This window comes from Octopus bimaculoides, chromosome 11 (genome assembly GCF_046866305.1).
Source record: "Octopus bimaculoides isolate indiv1 chromosome 11, ASM4686630v1, whole genome shotgun sequence".
NCBI classification, from domain to species: domain Eukaryota; kingdom Metazoa; phylum Mollusca; class Cephalopoda; order Octopoda; family Octopodidae; genus Octopus; species Octopus bimaculoides.
In genome coordinates this window covers 76,782,259-76,802,628 of record NC_142938.1, presented here as the reverse complement: position 1 = coordinate 76,802,628, position 20,370 = coordinate 76,782,259, and the positions used below count along the sequence as shown (strand labels likewise).

At 35.6% G+C, this 20,370-nt stretch overlaps 1 protein-coding gene across 8 annotated transcripts in view; it reads right to left on the bottom strand.

The window, feature by feature from the left end:
* The window catches only part of LOC106873685 (SRSF protein kinase 1), a 269,109-nt gene that overhangs the window by 149,405 nt on the left and 99,334 nt on the right, over positions 1-20,370 (bottom strand). For 4 of the 8 annotated variants that reach the window (XM_089360396.1, XM_052971937.2, XM_089360401.1 and 1 more), the window contains exons 1-2: positions 8,171-8,239; positions 5,057-5,126 (exon numbers count right to left, since the gene is read on the bottom strand). In XM_089360396.1, the coding sequence (XP_089216522.1) occupies positions 5,057-5,126; positions 8,171-8,195 (95 nt within the window). In that variant the 5' untranslated portion in view covers positions 8,196-8,239. Of the gene's footprint in view, positions 1-5,056; positions 5,127-8,170; positions 8,240-20,370 lie in introns of those variants that run through there. The other 4 variants (XM_089360399.1, XM_089360393.1, XM_052971936.2 and 1 more) reach the window with 1 other exon arrangement.

Here is a 20,370-nt window from a genome sequence, read left to right as displayed (position 1 = left end):
AATGTATTGATGAAGGACTTGTGAGAACCATGGAAGCCATTGTATAGAGATGCCATGGGTTGAACAGGTACCCGGAGTGGTCATATGAAGTGTAGAGGGATGAGAGGGGCAGGCTAAGAAAAGCAAGACTTTATGTGCAACAGAAACACACACCAACAAGCTAGCAGTAAAGGGAACACCCATGAAATAAATTCTCTCAAATGCTCTGTAAGCTCCCTAAAAGTAGTTGATAGCGTCTGTTACCTAGATGACCTAATTAGCAGTAGATAGGTGTGCTTCAAAACCATAGTAACCAGAGTAAGAAGAAGAGGGGGGGGGAGAAGCTCGGGTAGCTATTACTACCTCTCTCAATATGAAAAGCAGATCGTATGATGCTTGAGTATAAAGTGCGATTAGCTTCATCGTTTTAACGTCCAAGTTCCCATGCTTGCATGGGTCAGGCGGAATTCACTAAAGTAGATTTTTTTTTTTTTCCTAAGACCAGAGGCCCTTCTTGTCATCAAACCGCACCTACTTCCACACGGAAGTAGAAAGTTGATATCTCCCCCTACGGGTGGACATATCTGAACAGACGGGTACAAACGAAGGATAGCTCTTGTATGACGACGACGCTCGTTCACAAAATATCGCGCAATGTCAAAGCAAGGAGACGCGCGCACACAAACCACACAGCAGGCTTCTGTTTACGAAATCCATTCACAATCCATTTAGTACAAAACACTCGACTAAGACTCCACACAGTGGGGCTGAACCCGAAACCACGTGGTTAGGAAGTGAATTTCTAAAGAGCACACTGCCTCATATAATATATATGTGTGTGTGTGTGTGTGTGTGTATGTATGAAGGGAGATAACTCGTTATCCTATATGAATCCTAATTTACAGCTTCTGCTCTCTGAGTGATACCAACCACTCAAGGAGTAACTCCGACCCATTCTCGCTTTAATTTCTTCCTTCACTCACTCAGTTTTTTTCCGTGCAACTTCGGTCAAGCATGACTGACAGAAAACCTCATCTTTCTACTTACATCCACTTCCCTTCTGTCACATTTTTATTTCGAGGTTCGACAACCTCCAACTTCCACACTAACTCGTTTAGCAAGACAAATGAAAATAAAACACATAAAGCTAATCATTATCATTGCATCACAATTACCATAAAGTCAAGCTGGTTCGTATATACATATATATATATCGTGCAATAGTTGTAAACGAGCATCTCCATTGTACAAGCGGTGCCACTCGTTTCTAATCTTCCGTAAAAACATGTCCGGGTTATAAAAAATATTATCTTGCTTAGAGACAGGCGTGGAAGGGTATCCAGCCGCAGAAAATCACAATAAATTCCGTCTGAACAATGCCAGCACAGTAAAGTGGAAGTTAAAACGACGATTATTAATTCATTTCGAGATTAATGGCCATGCCTTTTTTTTTTTTTGGCGGTGGAAATACATTTTATACTCAACATATATGCATTGAACACTTTTTCAATAATATTTGAAAGTCTGTGTTATAATTAAACACAAAAACATTAATGTCTTTTTTGGGAACGGTAAAACTCGAAGCAGATAAAGCTATAAACAATAGCTTGTAAATCATTGTATTAAAAAACCCATCGGATAGAAAAATAATTATTTTACGTTCACTCGAAGTTTCTAAATTCTTAAGAAATCAACCATATATATATATATAGCACCCGTGCATCGTATTCGTTGCCGGTGCCATGTAAATGACACCTGTACGGTGACACGTAAAAGCACTCATTACACTCCTGGAGTGGTTGGTGGTAGGAAGGGCCGCCAAATCAGAGTGATACGGCTCCTGGAGTTTTATCAGCTCCAGGAGAGTGAACGGTAGATGATGATATACACGCTTTGGGAGAGCAAACTAATTTAAACATTTCGTCATTCAAAAAGTAATTAACTACTCGTTAATTGGAACGTTTAACTTATTCTTTCAAGCATTCGGGATTGTGGGAGAGGGCGATTGGTTTCAGATTTGAGAATAACTTCCTACTTCCCTCCCTCCCAGTCAAGGAGGCTTTGAAAATAAAATGAAAGAGATGCGGCCACTGTCCCTCCCTGCCCAGCTAAACAGTAGCAAAAACACAGATAGAAATAGTAGTGGTTCGGCAAAAGGTGTAGCCCAATGACAAGAAGCCTATAATATTTTTAAAAAAAGTAGATAGAACTTCACTTCAACACACCAATCTTCAGAAACTCTTTCTAAGTCATACACATGATGTATATACGTATGTGTATATAGATAGCTAATATGCGAATGCATGTATATATGTGGGCGTATATGTGTGCATGCATGTATGTGTGTGTGTGTGTGTGTGTGTGTGTGTGTGTATACGTATAGATGTATGTACATGTACGTATGTATATGTGCATATATAATTTATATTATATGATTGAACGCCACGCATCCTCTTCCAAGTTTTATATATATATATATATATATATATATAATCATAAATATATAGGGATTGACAGTAACCTGCTTCTCCAACATACTGAGAATTCAGAAATAGCAGTCAAAGAACTACTGATTTCAAAACTACAAATTATTACTCCAGATTGATAGCGATATTTTAAAAATAGCGATATTTTAAAAATATCGCTATCAATCTGGAGTAATAAATTGTAGTTTTGAAATCAGTAGTTCTTTGACTGCTATTTCTGAATTCTCAGTATGTTGGAGAAGCAGGTTACTGTCAATCCCTATATATTTATGATTATAAATTTTACCGAAAAAGGTTTTTTTCATACTGAGCTACCCGGCAGAATCGTTAATTATTAATTTTATTACTAATTGATGATTCCCTGCCCTGCATATCTATATATATATATATATATATATATATATATATAATCAGGTGAAGGCTGGAAACCTCATTTTCAGTTATGTTAATTAATACAAACGAACAAATTATAATAATGCTTTCTTTTTAACAGTAATAAATATGTGAAAAGTACACATGGTTTCTATCTTAGGTGACGGGCAGACGATAAGATATTATAAAAAAAAATTAAATTAATTAGCTTCAGGTTTTATTGAGGACGAACAGAGGAACAGTCGAAAGCAAAAGTCCTGAAAATGTGTAAATGGTGAAAACCTAGTTTACAACAAAAGAATATATAAACTGGGAAATATGGATATGTAAACATAACAGGGAGTAAACTACTGGATAGGTGGTACCTCATGGATTTCATTCGCGGTTCCAATTATTTACATGTAAATTAACTCGAAGATCTTGAGTTTCGTGTAACCAGAAAGACAAAAAACCGTTATTTATAACACATGGACAGTTGTAAGCTAACTGAAGTAAAAGTATATTCATAAAAATTGTATATATATATATATATATATATATATATATATGGTTGTGTGTATGTGTTTTATATTAAGCAGAAAATCATATTCATTTGATTGTAGACAGGACGATCTACACTTAGTCCTATCTAATTTTATTTACGCTTTATATATTTTCTCGAGTCCTTCTCTAAGTAATATTCTACAGAAGTTTATTAGGGGAAAAAAATACGAAAAGAGAACTTAATATAAAACGATTGAACTAAACCACTGAAGTTTTCAATCGGACAGACATGGACACATAGATACATCTACGTTGTATATTATATGTACACACGTGTGTATTACTTACTACATACCGTTATTAGAATTATAGTCGCTAAGCAATGCATCACCAAATAGAAGTGTTGAAGCAATGATAGTAAAGGTGATGTCAATGATAATGATGATGATGTTTACGAGAGACTAAGTATATAAAATGCTTTGCTTATATATTCATTCATAATTAATATCAACCGGGTGCGAAGATGGAAGAGGGGAATTGACAAATTAGGTAGTTTCTGAAGTCGAGTGGGGGGGGGGGGGTTAGCTTCAACGAAATACATTAACCGAGTGTTCACCTCGCTCTCTCTCTCTCATATATATATATATATATACACATACATACATATTCACACATGTATGTATAGTCAGTCAGATGATGATGACGAATAGAGGTGATTCACGTGTTGACGTTTAGCCCAGGGTCAACACAACGAGCAATGCAATGATCAAAGGCGTCCCATCAGTGACCAGCCCATCATTTTATTCAGATATATTATCTTGGATTAGATAATCCAAAACACATTTTCAATTCATTTAAAAAAAAAAAGACACTATTCAATATTTGATTTGAAATCTGGCTTTTTATTTCTTTTTTTTTTTTTTAGCGGGCTGGGCCGATCGAGCGTGTAGAGGCTTGGTTCGACATGTTTCCACTATTTAGCCACAGGTCTATTATCGATTGAGCAGATAATCCCACTTATTATCCACGGCGTTCCAGTAATGACTGTCCCGCTCTTTTTTTCTTCAGTTGTGGTGTATCTACAAAATTCAGTTTTCTTTTTTTTGGTTTGAAAGAGAGGCAGATTCACCGACATTTCAAATACAAGACAGACCGGTTTACATTTTGTCAGCTTTAATCCTCAAGTCGACTCCTCACTATCAAGCCCAATGATCAAAACAGTTCCAACCGTGCCAATCCAATCAAGCTATTTTTACTCCTCGGTACAGTATAACCGCCCCTATCTAATGAATGTGAGCGTCTACCCTGGATAGTAAAGTAGTGTCTGTGTGTGAAATATGGCCCCTAACTTTTAAGACAGATAAACAAGAAATGAGCCGCCACTGTCACCATCCGAAGTACAAGAGGAGACAGATGCTGGCCCCACTCCTCACGGTGACACGCCGTTTCATATGTAACTTCGGGATAACCAACATAGATATACAGATACGGTTTGAAACCGTTACCCCTCAAAACAGCAACACAAAAAAAGACAAGGATAGACACAGAAAATGCAAATCAAACTGTTTTAAATATTTTCCAAGCATAGAAAAAAAACAAACAACAAACATATTTCGGTACAGAAAAAGAAAAGAAATAAAAAAAGACAGAGATACAAGAAATGGGGGGAATCGGAAAAGACAAGAAATGAAAGAATGAGAGAAGAAGGAAAGAGAGAAAGAAAGTGGAACACTCACGAGCGTTTCTTTTCTTCTTTAAATCTTGCTTTAGCCTTCGTCCGTTTTTTCCTCGCCTGGAGTGCCAGGGCTAATTGAAAGAACACAACAGCAAGGATAAGGATATTAGTGGCAGTAACAACAAAAGTAATGGTCTTGTAGAGGTTCCTAGTTTGCCTCAAGGTGTTCAATAGCTGTAACATTACGAATCAGTACCTACACACATACAGAAAAGAAAAGGATGATGGCCACCACAACTGATATACTATATATATATATATGTGTGTGTATAAAATGTACAATGTATACGAATGGATGTGTGTGTGTATAATGCTGGTAATCCAGTTATAAAGCGTCCTTTCAGCAATAATGAAAATAGGTGACCAATAAAATGATTATTAGGAATATTTAAAATTTGAATTTGAGAGGGGTAATGTCAACAGTCAGTGTGAATTAATAGCATACATCACTGGGTATGTGTATGTGTGTGTATACACATACAATAGATATACTATATATATATATATATATATATATATATATATATATATATATATATACACACACACAATATACATACTATATATATACACATACACACAATATACATACTATATATATACACATACACACAATATACATACTATATATATACACATACACACAATATACATACTATATATATACACATACACACAATATACATACTATATATATACACATACACACAATATACATACTATATATATACACATACACACAATATACATACTATATATATACACATACACAATATGCATACTATATATATACACATACACAATATACATACTATATATATACACATACACAATATACATACTATACACATACACATATATATATACACATACAATATATATACACACACAATATACATACTATATATATATACACACAATATGCATACTATTTATATATATGCACATTATACATATTTATATATATATCCACAATATTCATACTATTTATATATATACACAATATACATAATATTTATATATATATACACAATATACATAATATTTATATATATATACACAATATACATAATATTTATATATATATACACAATATACATAATATTTATATATATATACACAATATACATAATATTTATATATATATACACAATATACATAATATTTATATATATACACAATATACATATTTATATATATATACACATACAATATATATATATATATACACACACACAATATACATACTATATATATATATACACACACAATATACATACTATATATATATATATATATATACACACAATATACATACTATATATATATATATACACACAATATACATACACACATAATATATACAGATACTTTGTGTGTGTGTGTATATATATATATATATATATATATATATATATATATATACACACACAACCCATGCCAGTATGGAAAATGGATGTTAAATGTTATGTGTGTACTCGCACAAACACACATATATATGTATATATATATATATATATATATATATATACACACACACACACACACACACACATATACTATACATAAATACATGCATATGTATCAGTGTGCATATCTATCTATATATATATATATATATATATATATATATGTGTGCACACATATACATAAGTATAACCATACATGAAGACACAAACACAAATTTTACATTTATTTAATACAATATATATACACATATATATAAACGCGTGTTTTATAAATGTAGATAGAGCCTCACAATGTACGAAAAAATAGACGTTACAGTTACTTTATTAACACCATAACAATATATATAATTTTAAAATAGACATTTTATACTGTTATAATTCTTTCTTCAGTAAGAAAGAAAAGATATTTTCTTTTATAAATCCGTTTCTTTCTTAGATCACTTTACAACGGTTTATCTTCTAATTCATTTGAATTTTAATTTAAGGTTTCTTCCGTTGCTAACGAGATGGACTAAAATGGGAAAACAACACCCGTACTAACCGAGGGACGTGAAATTGCTTGGGTAAAAAAAGGGTTTAATCTCTAGTTTATTATTAACTATTCGTGTATATGCAGGACTTTCCAGGTCAGCCCCTGATTAGAGATCTTTTAGGATTTAAACACATTCCATCTACGACCATCCCGTCGCTTTTTTTTTCTTTTTCTTTTGTTACCCTGTATTTAGGGTGGGGGTCTCTTTGGTCTAGACACTGTACCCCAAAATCCAACATAGTCAATTGGATAACCATTCCATTTTAAGACGGTTTCCTTAGTTTAAGACTGTTGTATGTAATCTGAGGGAAAATTGGCTGCTATTTTAATTTTAACAACGAGAACAACCTCAAAACTAATCCGAGAAATGGCTGGGTTTTTTTTATTTTTTATTTTACTTTCCTTTAATTGTTCGTTTGTTTTTATTTTCAGAAACAGATATTCCTGTTTTCGTTTTCCACCGTTATTTCTTCAATGAGGTACGAATTACTGTAAGGTGAGAAAGCTTCACACACACACACACATATATATATATTTATTATATATGTATATATATATATATATATATACACACGTGTACATATATATTCACACACATGAATGTGTGTACATATACATGCACAAGTATATTCGTGTATACATGCATATATAGACGTGTGTACTAAGAGACGGTTAAAGAATTAACATTTCAAACGTAGAAAATCACAAATGTTTTAAGAAAAAAAAGTCGGAGAGGGGGGGAGATTACAATGAAAAGGGGGGGGGGGGGAGAAAGAGAGACAGAACAAAGATAAAGGAATAACATTAATAATAATGATAATAATAATTAGAGATTCTCTAAGCAACCTAAAGCTATTATTTTTTCCCCTTTCTTTCCTCATTCACTCGTACATTTGTTGGGGGGGGGGTAGAGATGTGTAGTGATGGTCATTTGTTTTTGTCCCCACCGTCTCCAGTCGCCATCACCACCATCATCATCATCATCACATTCTTCGTTATGAATGAATCCATTTCTATATATATATTTTTTCTTTCCGTTTCTTTCTCACACAACTGTCTCCTTCTCTCTCTCTCTCTCTCACTTTACGAATATTATTATTATCGTGCTTGTTACCTTTGCGAGGTATTTTGGAGCTCATCTCCTCCTGCCTCCTCCACACTCTGTGTATTTAGCTTCAAGTGTAACTTATGCTATTTCCTGCGATACACTGCGCATCTCCTCAGCTCTGGACACTAGCATCATGGGAACTTCCGGTTTTAATTGTCGGTTCGGTCCGGTTCGGTTCGGTTCAGTTCGGTTATGGTACGCTATGCTATGCTTCGTTATATAAATTGTTCAACAGCAGGCATGGCCTTGCTTTCTTTTTATTATTTTGCGAGGTAGTGAATAAGAACTACTTACATTTGATTTTTCTTACGTTCAAAAGCTCAGCAACAATATTTGTGGATTTTTGTTTAGTTTTTTTTTTTCTTATTTATAAATAAGAGAACGTTCAGAGCTACAGGCGTGGCTATGTGGTAAAAAGTTTGCTTCTCAGACACGAGGTCTCACGTTCAATCCCACTGCAAGACACCTTGAGGAAGTGTTTTCTTTTATAGCTCTGGACTGACTAAACAAAACCTTGTGCACGGATTTGGTAGACGGAAGCTCGTTGTGCATATATTTGTGTGTGTCTGTGCAGTGTTTATATATATATATATGTGTGTCTGTGTGTGTAAATATATATATATATATATATTTGTGTGTGTGTGTGTGTATACATACACACTCGTGTGTGTTTGAAAGAACTTGGCCTAGTGGTTAGGCTGCCGCACTCACTATCGCTTGATCGTAGGTTCGATTCGCTGACTGGGCGGCGCGTTGTGTTCTTGAGCAAAACACTTCATTTCGCGTTGCTTTCGATCAGGTTGGAATGTTGGCCTACTCGCCTAGCCAGCGAGTTGCGTCATGTGAAGGCTGAAACAATACGATCGCACGTTGTGGCCAGCGATGTGTGACAAAATCTGACAGTCTGGTCGGTCATGTGATCACGCGAAGTCGTCAGTAAATTATGAATCCGAAAGAGAGCAGTAGAATAATTAGATAAAGATGGCTTTGGCCGGTCTATGCGGTTAACCTGGGTAACGTTCGATCCGGTTATGGTACGCTATGCACTTAAGGTCTGAAGAAACGCCGACCCAAGGTAACCCCATAGCCATATTTTTAAGAGGTCATGCGCCAACAGATTTTTGGGATCTGACGATGCCCTATAATGCTAAACCTTTCATGGACGGGAAACCTAAGGTAATCCCATACACCAACCTTATCTAGCTTTAATATATACTGCTCTACATCTTAGAGTGTGCTTCTTCTTTCGGATTTACGTTTTTTACAAACGATATATATACTTTATTTAAAAGCAGCAGAAATATAACAAAAAACTGGGATCTTTTTTAAAACGGGGGCCACATTTTTCATTAACGAAACACTTTGAAACTTGGAACACTGATAGAATGTGTCATATAAAACATCTTTTTCTCTTAGTCTTCTTTAAAAAAAAAGAAATCCCTAAGTTATTCCATGTTAAAGTTGTCGTATTTCTGTAATTTCAACCAATCACTGACGTCCATTCAGCCGATATACATTAAGTGCCGACTACATAAACAAACGATTCTGAAACAATTCTATCGGTGATAGGATTAGGGTTAGGGTTAGGGTAAAACAGCAAATTTAAAAAGAAAAAAGCAAATAAAACGAAGAAAAAAAAAGAAAATGAAAAAAGCAAATAAAACGAAGCTATGGCTTAATCAGCCAAAGGAGTAAATGTAAACAACTGAATACTTGTCAGTGATTGGTTGAAATTATCGAAATAAGACAATTTTTTACATGAAATAAATTCGAATACAAAAATATTTTTCTGTTCTATAACACAAAATAGATAAGTATACGAAGTTTGAAAGTCTTTCGGTACCAAAAACACTACGTAAAACATTAATGGAAAATGTGGCCCGGAGTTTCACGTTCCCGTTCATCGGACAGTTTTGTTAGAAAAAAAAACTGTCCGATGAACGGGAACGTGAAACTCCGAGTAACAGTTTTTTGTTATATTTCTGCTGCTTTTAAATAAAGCATATTACTCTACCTCTGGTATTGGAGTACTCTTTTTTCCACCTTGTTGCACATTTATGTGCTTACTCCGGTAAGAATAATAGAAAATGGAGACAAACGCCCAAGTCGTCATTTAAACCATTTATATCACCATATCACCGACATATGTTTCGATAGATGCATTAAAATTAATCCGAGAGGATGAATAATGCGGAATAATGCATCAATCTTATCAGGGAGGATATAAGCAACAGTGTACATTAACAAGTCATTTTAAACGGACTTCTTTCCACATCTCTAGAGAATCTTGTTTTAAGCAAACCCTACATTTTCCTGGGAGTCACCCGTAATAACTTCAAGTGCTGCATGCGGCTCGTGTGCCACACTTTGGCACTATTGATAATATAATATATTGGAAACAACCAATAGAAATTTCTAGAACTGCCTACAGCTCGCGAGCCACAGCTTGACCCCAGTTGGTATAGTCTATAGTCTATGGTACAGAGTGCAGCAGAAAAACTATCTATATTTTGTGGTTATTGTTACGGAGCTAGTGAAGTTAGGCAGGTGGAAATGGCTAGTTCGTGTAGCTAATGCTTTACCAATTTCGGTTGCTGCTATCATTTTGGAACGGACCAGTGCATACTGTGCTTTTAATGTTGAAATGTTTGTCAAGAATGGTGAATCTGAGGATTTTGCCATCTGCCACATTATAATCAGGTGTTTTCAAACTAATATTATATCCCCATCAGGCGGTGAGCTGGGAGAATTGTTAGCACGTCGGGCAAAATGCTGCGTGGCATTTCGTCGTCTGGCTTTACGTTCTGAGTTCAAATTCTCTCGAGGTTGATTTTACTTTTTATCCTCTTGGGGTCGATAAAATAAGTACCAGTTGAACAGTGGGATCGATGAGATCGACTATCCCCAACCCCGAAACAGAGGGGGAGAGAAAGATGCAGGCGTGTCTGTGTGGTAAGAAGTTTGCTTCTCAACCACATGGTTCTGGGTTCAGTCCCACTGCGAGGTACCTTCTACTATAGCCTCAGACCGACCAAAGACTTGTAAGTGGATTTGGTTGAGGGAAACTGAAAAAATCCCATCCTGTGTGTGTGTGTGTGTGTGTGTGTGTGTGTGTGTGTGTGTGCGTGTGTTTGTCCATCACCACTGCTTGACAACCGGTGTTGGTGAGATTACGTACCCATAACTTAGTGGTTCGGCAAAAGACACCGATAGGATGAGTACCAGGCTTAAGAAATAAGTACTGGGGTTGATTCGTTCGACTAAAATTCTTGAAGGCAGTGCCCAGCATAGACAGACAGATAGATAGATTGATAGATAGATGGAGTTAAACGCAGGTGTTATTCAAATCTTTATAGTTCCGACATATGTTTCGGAACATACGTCGGAAGTATAAAGATCTGAATAACACTTGCGTTTAACTCCATTTATTTATTTATCTATGTTATACAAAATCGTTTCCCCAAAACATGGAATCTCTACCTTTATAAGTAGGCTGTTACATCCTTGTTACTTGTGTGAATTTTTGTTACCCTGGTAACAATTTATTTATTTTTCCGTGCTATTTGTGAACATGGAAAAAATACACATACATACATATACATACATACATATATATATATATATATATATATATATATATATATATATATATATATATATGTTTGTCCACCCACCATCGCTTGACAACCGATGTTGATGTGTTTACGTCCCCGTAAATTAGCGGTTCGGCAAAAGAGACCGATAGAATGAGTACTAGGCTTACAACGAATAAGTCCTGGGGGCGATTTGTTCTACTAAAGGCGATGCTCCAGCATGGCTGCAGTCAAATGACTGAAACAAATAAGAGAATTTCTTTTCTCGATTTTTTTTTTCTTCACTACTCCTGTGTCTACACATTTTCAATTGTTTTTTTACTTTTCGCCCGCCATTTGCAATTTCCGTGTTCTTTTCCTTCCCCGTTAAGTACTGATAACTATTCCCAAAACTCCTTCCTTTATTTTATCGGCCTCGAAAAAATGAAAAGCAAAGTTGACACCGACAGGATTTAATCTCATAACATAAAAGAACCCGGAAAAGAAACAATGCAAAGCATTTACCCAGAAAATTTGAGGGAAGAAGGAAGCCGATATTCCATATTGGAGTGGTACTTTATTTTATCGAATTCAGAATGATGAAAGGCAAAGTTGATCTCTGTGAGATTTGAACTCATAACGTAAAGAGACGAAAGTAATGTTGTAAAGCAGTTTTTCCGATGCTGTAACGATTCTTCTGCTTACTAATAAGAAATATAGATTTTGCATCCATGACTGTTGTCTTTCTTGGTCACGATGAGGAACAAGTTTAAAAAACTGGAAACTGTCTCATAGAAGCAGTGACCTATGAGATTGAAAGGGTGGCTGAACAAACAATCATGTTTGATGAAATCAAAATGGTTTTAAACATTTTAAGCTTGTTCAACACCATAGCGAAGACAGAAGAATTATATTAATGGGGATCCTAGCATAAAATTCCCCTAATATTTGATGGGAAATGATGAGAGTCTAGCATTAGTTTCAGAACTACAGTTACAAGGTTTATGGCCGTGCATGCCGTTGTACGGGGCCTGTATGGATTGCAAAGGTGGAAATAGCCATGTTTTAAAATCATTAAGATGGTTTTAAACTTTTTAAAGTTTCTCCAACTTTATTGTGAACAAATAAGAATTGTAAAGATAGAAGTAGTTTTTTCTACTCGTCAAAAGAGACAGGAAACAAACAGCCGAACAATTACACAATAAAACGCAGTTTTTATTTCGTATAAAAATCTTCTGTACCTAATGGTTTCGAAAACGAAGCCTAATAAACTTTTGTAAGATGAAAAGAAATTGTCTCAAGTTCAAAGCATGACGTAATATACATTTTTGATGAAAATCCATGTCCTTTATACAATGTTCATAGATAACATTGAATCGTTAGGGTCTAAAACTGAGGACCGGTTTACCGTGTAATCGTTTGGCATTTTGTTGCCTTCCAATACTCCAAAGATTACCAGAAAATTTCTGTGATTCCTCACCACCTTTCTATAAATTAGATGACTAACGATTAACGATTTTGCGTCCTAATAATTCTTCGCCAAAATTATCAAAGTTTAAAATCAGTTTAATTTTTGTGGAACATGGCAGTGTTTACTCGTTCCAGCTTTCACAAGCTCTGGCCTTCGTCTAAGAGAAACATTGGTAAGTGGTGTATAGTTGTGGTTCCTCAAACCTACTCCGTTACAGAAACTTTACACGATTTTCCAGAAATCAAAGAAACCGTACCTATATTTTATGGACAGCCCTCACCGCTATAAGACATTAAATAAACAAAAAAGTTTTAAGAGAATTTATAAATCTATATATATAAAAAAAAATTTTAAAGATAATTTATTATTTTGAAAATGGTGAATATTTTTTTTAATGAATTTTTATATCTTAAAAAGACAACTTTCGGAACTCCAGATTGATTTTTCATGAAACCCGCCTAGACAAACACGAGTATAATTAGTAAGTAATCAGTGACGAAAGTTCAATTAATTAAAATGAGAATATCAACAATGAGGAATGTACAAAAGTAATTTAGCTATCGTTAACGGTCGAAAAGAATAAGTAAATGCTTTAAAATAGTTTGCGTAACCATTTTAATGAAATATCGAAAAAGAAATACTTCAAAATGAATGAAAATATCAAATTTCATAATACGTAAGCCTTGTCGTTGTAAACGTACACATTCATTCATAAATTTCTCTATCGAAATTTTTCAAATGAATAATTATATTTCAGTTACTATTTCGAAATTAGGAACTTATTTTTCTTTTTAAATTAGACATGTCACATTTTCAGCAATACTAGCAACGGGAGACAAAAATAGTAATCTCTTGTTAAAAAAATATGATCTATTTTTAAACAGTCATTATTTCGTTTCTGTCACTGAGGATACCTTAGCTATTTTTGCATATTACCCACTATTGTTGGTTTCAGTTTAATTTACGCCGCCTTTGTCCTAGATTACCTCGATTAGATCGAGCTTGCATACTATAGTATGATTTGGTTAGCTTTAGTTCGGTTTAATATCATATCAAACTGATATGGTTGCGTTACGTCGGAAGAACGGAAGAGATGAGACACAGAGAGGACGACATTTAGAGTTGTCCAGTATGATGATGACGGCGACCATGATAATGATGACGATGTTAATGACGACGACAACGATTATAATGATGATGACGATGATAAGGAAATAAAAGGAAGAAACATGCGCACCTTTAATGGTGGTGGTGTATTTAATATAATGACGAAGAAAAAGAAGAAGGTATCATTAGAGACGGACTAAGATTAATCGAATGTTCTTGTATGGCTACTGTTGTCATTAAGTTATTAAACCTAAATCACACTGGATCGTGTGTACAATACCATCAAAAGCTTTCTAGTCGTGACATTCACGTCGTTTTCTATGTATCAGAGGGTGTGCGTGTGTGTGCGGGCGTGTTTGAGAAATTTAACTTATAATATATATGTGTGTGTGTGTGAAAATATATGTGTATGCATGTATGTGTGGCATATATATCTTTTTGTGTGTGTGTGTGTGCATATAACTTTCTGTTTCAGCTGAAAGGCTTTGGCCATGCTGGGGCACCGCCATTAAACGCAAAGACGACCCTACTGGGATTCGAACATATGACCTAAGCCTTTATTGTTTACTTCTCTACAAATCCTCTCTCTTTTCTCCCCCTCTCTCTAATATATAAATATATATATACACACACACACACACATATATATATATATATATATATATACACATACACACACACACACACACACACACATATATATATATATATATATATAAGCTCGTCGAAACGCCGGTGTTAAAACGTGGGTAGCTGATGAAGTAGAATGTTCTCTATGTGGCTCGTGTGTTCTCGTCTACGTTTGTTTGCAATGTCCTGTACCCAGATATGCACCTATACATACAGGTGGATGTCGGTATGCACATACCTGTACGTATATATGCATACACTCATTTACTATTTGTTTTTATATATATATATATATATGTGTGTGTGTGTGTGACCTCTCTCTATCTCACAGACAGACAGGTAGAGAGAGGTCTAGTAGTATCGATTATTAATTGTTGCTATATAGTACAACACCCCATGGTAATGTAACAGATATTAAAATGTATTTCTGTAACACAGCTGGGTGTTACCATATCTATAGTATTATTAGCCATTCACACACACACACACACGTGCGCGCGCACACACACGCACACAAATATGCATTCATATCGCAAAGCACACGCGTAACATCGTTAGATATGTCATTGATATTTACTGTTTGTTTATATTTAGTGATGATATTGTTTAGTGGTGGTCACGGTGGGTGGGTGGGGGTTTACTAGTGAATGTGTTTGTAGTGTAGGAAGCATTTTTCCGTTGATGTTGTTTAACCACAGGTCTGCAACGGTCGAACAAACCTGTGAATAAGATGTACTGCCCGTCTTAAACTATACAACTATCTTGTCTTTTATACTCTGCATGTGTGTGTGTGTGTACAAACGCTCGCGCGCGCACACACACACACACACAGAGAAATAAAACGTTTTTGGTAATGTAGAAAATATGTGTGCATGTAATATATATTTATACGTTATATATATATATATATATACCATCAGATATTTCTGCTGCTTTTGATAAAGCATATTACTCTACCTATGGTATTTGAGTACTCTTTTTACCACCTTGTTTCATATTTATATGCTCACTCGTGTATATATATATATATATATATATATATATATATATATATATATAGACTTGCAAATGGACTCGTGCGTTCGATGATATAATAATACAAATGATATATGAGCATATGGATGTATACATACATATCTGTACATACCTACATCTACATGTGTATATAGATGCATATCCGGGTACAGGACGTGACGTTAGAAAAATGAACGGGGACATAAAAACAAAACGGACTTTGTTTACAGACACAGAACGAACACATAGGGAAACAAACAAGCCACTTATGGAATTATTCCTTCATCAGCTGCCTCTATTTTAAAACTAGGCGTTTCGAAGATAAGGCAGTGACGCACTCTTAGAATAGTTTCTTCCTGAGTAGTGGATTAACCCACTAAACAGAGGATTCCAAGGTAGCAAACACAAACCAAGACAGAAAAAATTGGACAGTGGAAACAACATTAAAAAGCCGTAGGGCCAAACGCGATGGGATAATATATATATATATATATATATATATATATATATATATATATATATATATATATATATATATATATATATATACACACACATATATATATATATATATATATAGTTAATCCCTAAAAAGAAACGGAGGAAAAACACGAGAAAAAAAACAACAACGCGAGGACGTGGTACATGCAAGGTATTAAGCAGACGCTCAGGGAAGGAAAGAAAGGTGGATTTACTCTTCGAGCAAAGCTCTTCTTCAGAAACAGGAGACAGAGGAAAGTCCAAAAGAAAAGGAAGACGGAAGGAAAAAAATCACCAACAATCCACATGTAGTTACATTTTGGAATGTGTGTGTGTGTGTGTGTGTGTGTATACATATATATACAAATACATTATCATCATCGTTGTCATTTAACGTCCGTCTTCTATGCTGGCATGGGTTGGACGGTCTGACAGGAGTTGTTTAAGCCTAGGAACTGTGCTAGGCTCCACGGTCTGCTTCGCCATGGTTTTTACAGCTGGTTGACCTTCCTAATACCAACTACACAGACAAACATATACACATACATGCACACGTACACACACATATATGCATACACATGCACATACATTACACGCACACACACACATGAGTGATTGTTGCAACTTGATTTTGAGTACTGCCATTGTTTGTTTCTCTTAGAACAGAGATCACCAAACTTTTTCGACCATCAACCCCCTTTAGCCAATTCTCCTTCCACATCGACTACCCTCCTCATTTAAAATACCTTGACACTTTCATTAACCACCCGGCAGAAACCGGTTCTGGCTCTGAGGACAAATGTCTTGTTTTCATTTCCACCAAACCTTATTATGTTCCTAACACTAGCTGAATGATAACTAAGTTATTTTACTAAATTCTTCGTTATATTTAAAGTAATTGAAAGAAACACAGAACAGCTCAAAAGAAATACAGTAACGAAAGGGTTGATACCCTACCCTACCATACCATATCTTAAATGTATACCGGGTACTGATGCTGGCAATTACAATGTTAGCTAAAAAAAATGCATGTACGACAAATTAAGAAATTCTTATGAAGATGACACACTTTTTACTTTTAAAACTATGTGTACGAGTATACAGTATCAAACTTCAATTTTTATGAAATTGTTTTCACGGTTAGAAAATGTGAAAAACGCATCATATTGCTAGAATATCTTTTATTGAAATTAACAACATCAATGTGAGGGATGAGCATGGCACTGGCTAAGTGTTTCAAGCAGTTCATCTGGGTGAGCTGGTCTTTCGCACGCCGACCCCCCCCCCCCCCACCATTCGACCCCTTTTAATCCCTCACCGGCCCCCACAATATACTGAGGGGTTCCGCGATATAAATTTACATGTATTAGCCAAAAAAATCCGCGATGTACTGAGGGTGCGATAGGTGAACCGCGATATGGCGAGAGATTACTGTATATGGTGGCACCAAAATCTATGGGTCTTAGTCTGGTCTTGTACCAAACTCCATCGTCTTTACAGCCAACTTTCGGTATCACTCTCATTTTCTCATGATGAAGGAAAAACAGCTAGGAATTGGAGGGGGTTTACCCCTCAATTTTTCAGTTTTTAGTATTTTTTTGTTTCATACGAAAATTACAATTCTTTTATTTGTTTCTGTTATTTGACTGAGGCCATGCTGGAGCACCGCCTTAAAGGGTTTTGTAAGCCTTGTACTTATTCTGTCAGTCACTTCTGCTGAACAGCTAAGTTACAGGGACATAAACACACCAGCATCGGTTGTCAAGTGATGGTGGAGGAGACAAACCAGATACATACACACATATATATAGTTGAAATTTACAGAAAGACAAAAGACAAGACAGGTGTATAAACAACAAGCAGGTGTGTTAGTGTGATGCTTGAGAAGGTGAGAAAGTGTCTTACGTTTCGACTCTACGCCTTCAACAGAAATATATATACGACGGGCTTCTTTCAGTTTCCATCTACCAAATCCACTCACAGGGCTTTGGTCACCCCGAAGCTATAGTAGAAGACACTTGCCCAAGGTGCCACACAGTGGGATTGCACCTGGGACCATGTGATTAGGAAGCAAGCTTCTTACGACACAACCACAATTCTTAAAGAATTTTAACTTTTTATCGATATATATATGTGTGTGTGTGTATACATATATAGTATAAATAATATATAAATATATGCATATATACATACATACATGTACATACCTACACATATATGTATATATACATGCATATATGGGTACAGGACATAAAAAAACGTAGACAAAATGAGAAACGAGAACATAAAAAACAAAAAGATAGAAAACGAACTTTTGTTCGAACAACGAAAGAAGCAAACAAACAGAGAAACAAGACAAGCAACAAAAAGAACATTCCCTTCATCAGTTGTCCCCAGTTTTATCTACTCCGCGTTTTGAAGGTAAGGACAACACACGACTTCGTTAAAACAGTCCTACTCGCAAAGCAAATTAAATGAAATTTGGGATTTTTTGCAGAGGGGGAAAGTGGTAACAAAAACAGGACAATGAGAACAAAGCAGTAAAACAAACGATGAAGGCTGTTAAGCCAAGACAATGTGAAGTGGTGAATGCTGGCAAAATGAGCTTTGAGAAACGACAGGTAAAAGCACATCGTGTCTTTAGGAAGGAAGTGGAAGAAAGAAAGATAGATGGCCGTTGATGCCCTAAGCATGTGCTTATCTTGCTTAATGGGCAATCCATCACTGAGTGGGTTGCATGAGACATGACTCATCATCAGGTGAACAATATTACTTAAAAGAAATTAAAGGTAATATCTTGGTATTCAAAGGTCAAAGGTTGAGTCACAATCAGATTATAGAACATGCCTACCAGGATAACTATAACACCCGTGTCTACAGTGTGCACTTAGTCAATTATATGCAGTTTGTGAATTAGAACACGGGTGGTGTCTTTCTTGTGATTGCAGTTTCACATCTGGATATAGGCAACAATAGACATGACTGTTTGCTATCGAATAAACATATCCAGCTTTGATTGGAAGCTAGTTGAACTCTAGAACCTTGTGATTAGATTCCCTGCAAGCAGTGCAGGAAGTTCTTGGAGATCCCCGAATCATCATCAGAGATGCATTTTTCCTCAAAACTTCTTTTACAATCTGACAAGTTCTTATACTATGAACATTCATCACCAAAAAGCCACAGGGATTGCTGTGATTCCAGCAGGATCGTTCAAAAGCCACAGGATTTTCTGTTTCCAACAGGATCGTTCAAAAGCCACAGGATTTCCTATGATTCCAACAGGATCGTTCAAAAGCCACAGGATTTTCTGTGATTCCAACAGGATCGTTCAAAAGCCACAGGATTTTCTATGATTCCAGCAGGATCGTTCAAAAGCCACAGGATTTTCTGTGATTCCAATAGGATCGTTCAAAAGCCACAGGATTTTCTGTGTTTCCAACAAGATCGTTCAAAAGCCACACGATTTTCTGTGATTCCAATAGGATCGTTCAAAAGCCACAGGATTTTCTGTGTTTCCTACAGGATCGTTCAAAAGCCACAGGATTTCCTGCGATTCCAACAAGATCGTTCAAAAGCCACAGGATTTCCTGTGATTCCATCAGGATCGTTCAAAAGCCACAGGATTTTCTGTGATTCCATCAGAATCGTTCAAAAGCCACAGGATTTTCTGTGATTCCAACAGGATCGTTGAAAAACCACAGGATTTCCTGTGATTCCATCAGGATCGTCCAAAAGCCACAGGATTTTCTGTGATTCCATCAGAATCGTTCAAAAGCCACAGGATTTCCTGTGATTCCATCAGAATCGTTCAAAAGCCACAGGATTTCCTGTGATTCCAACAGGATCGTTGAAAAATCACAGGATTTTCTGTGATTCCAACAGGATCGTTCAAAAGCCACAGGGTTTTCTGTGATTCTAACAGGATCGTTCAA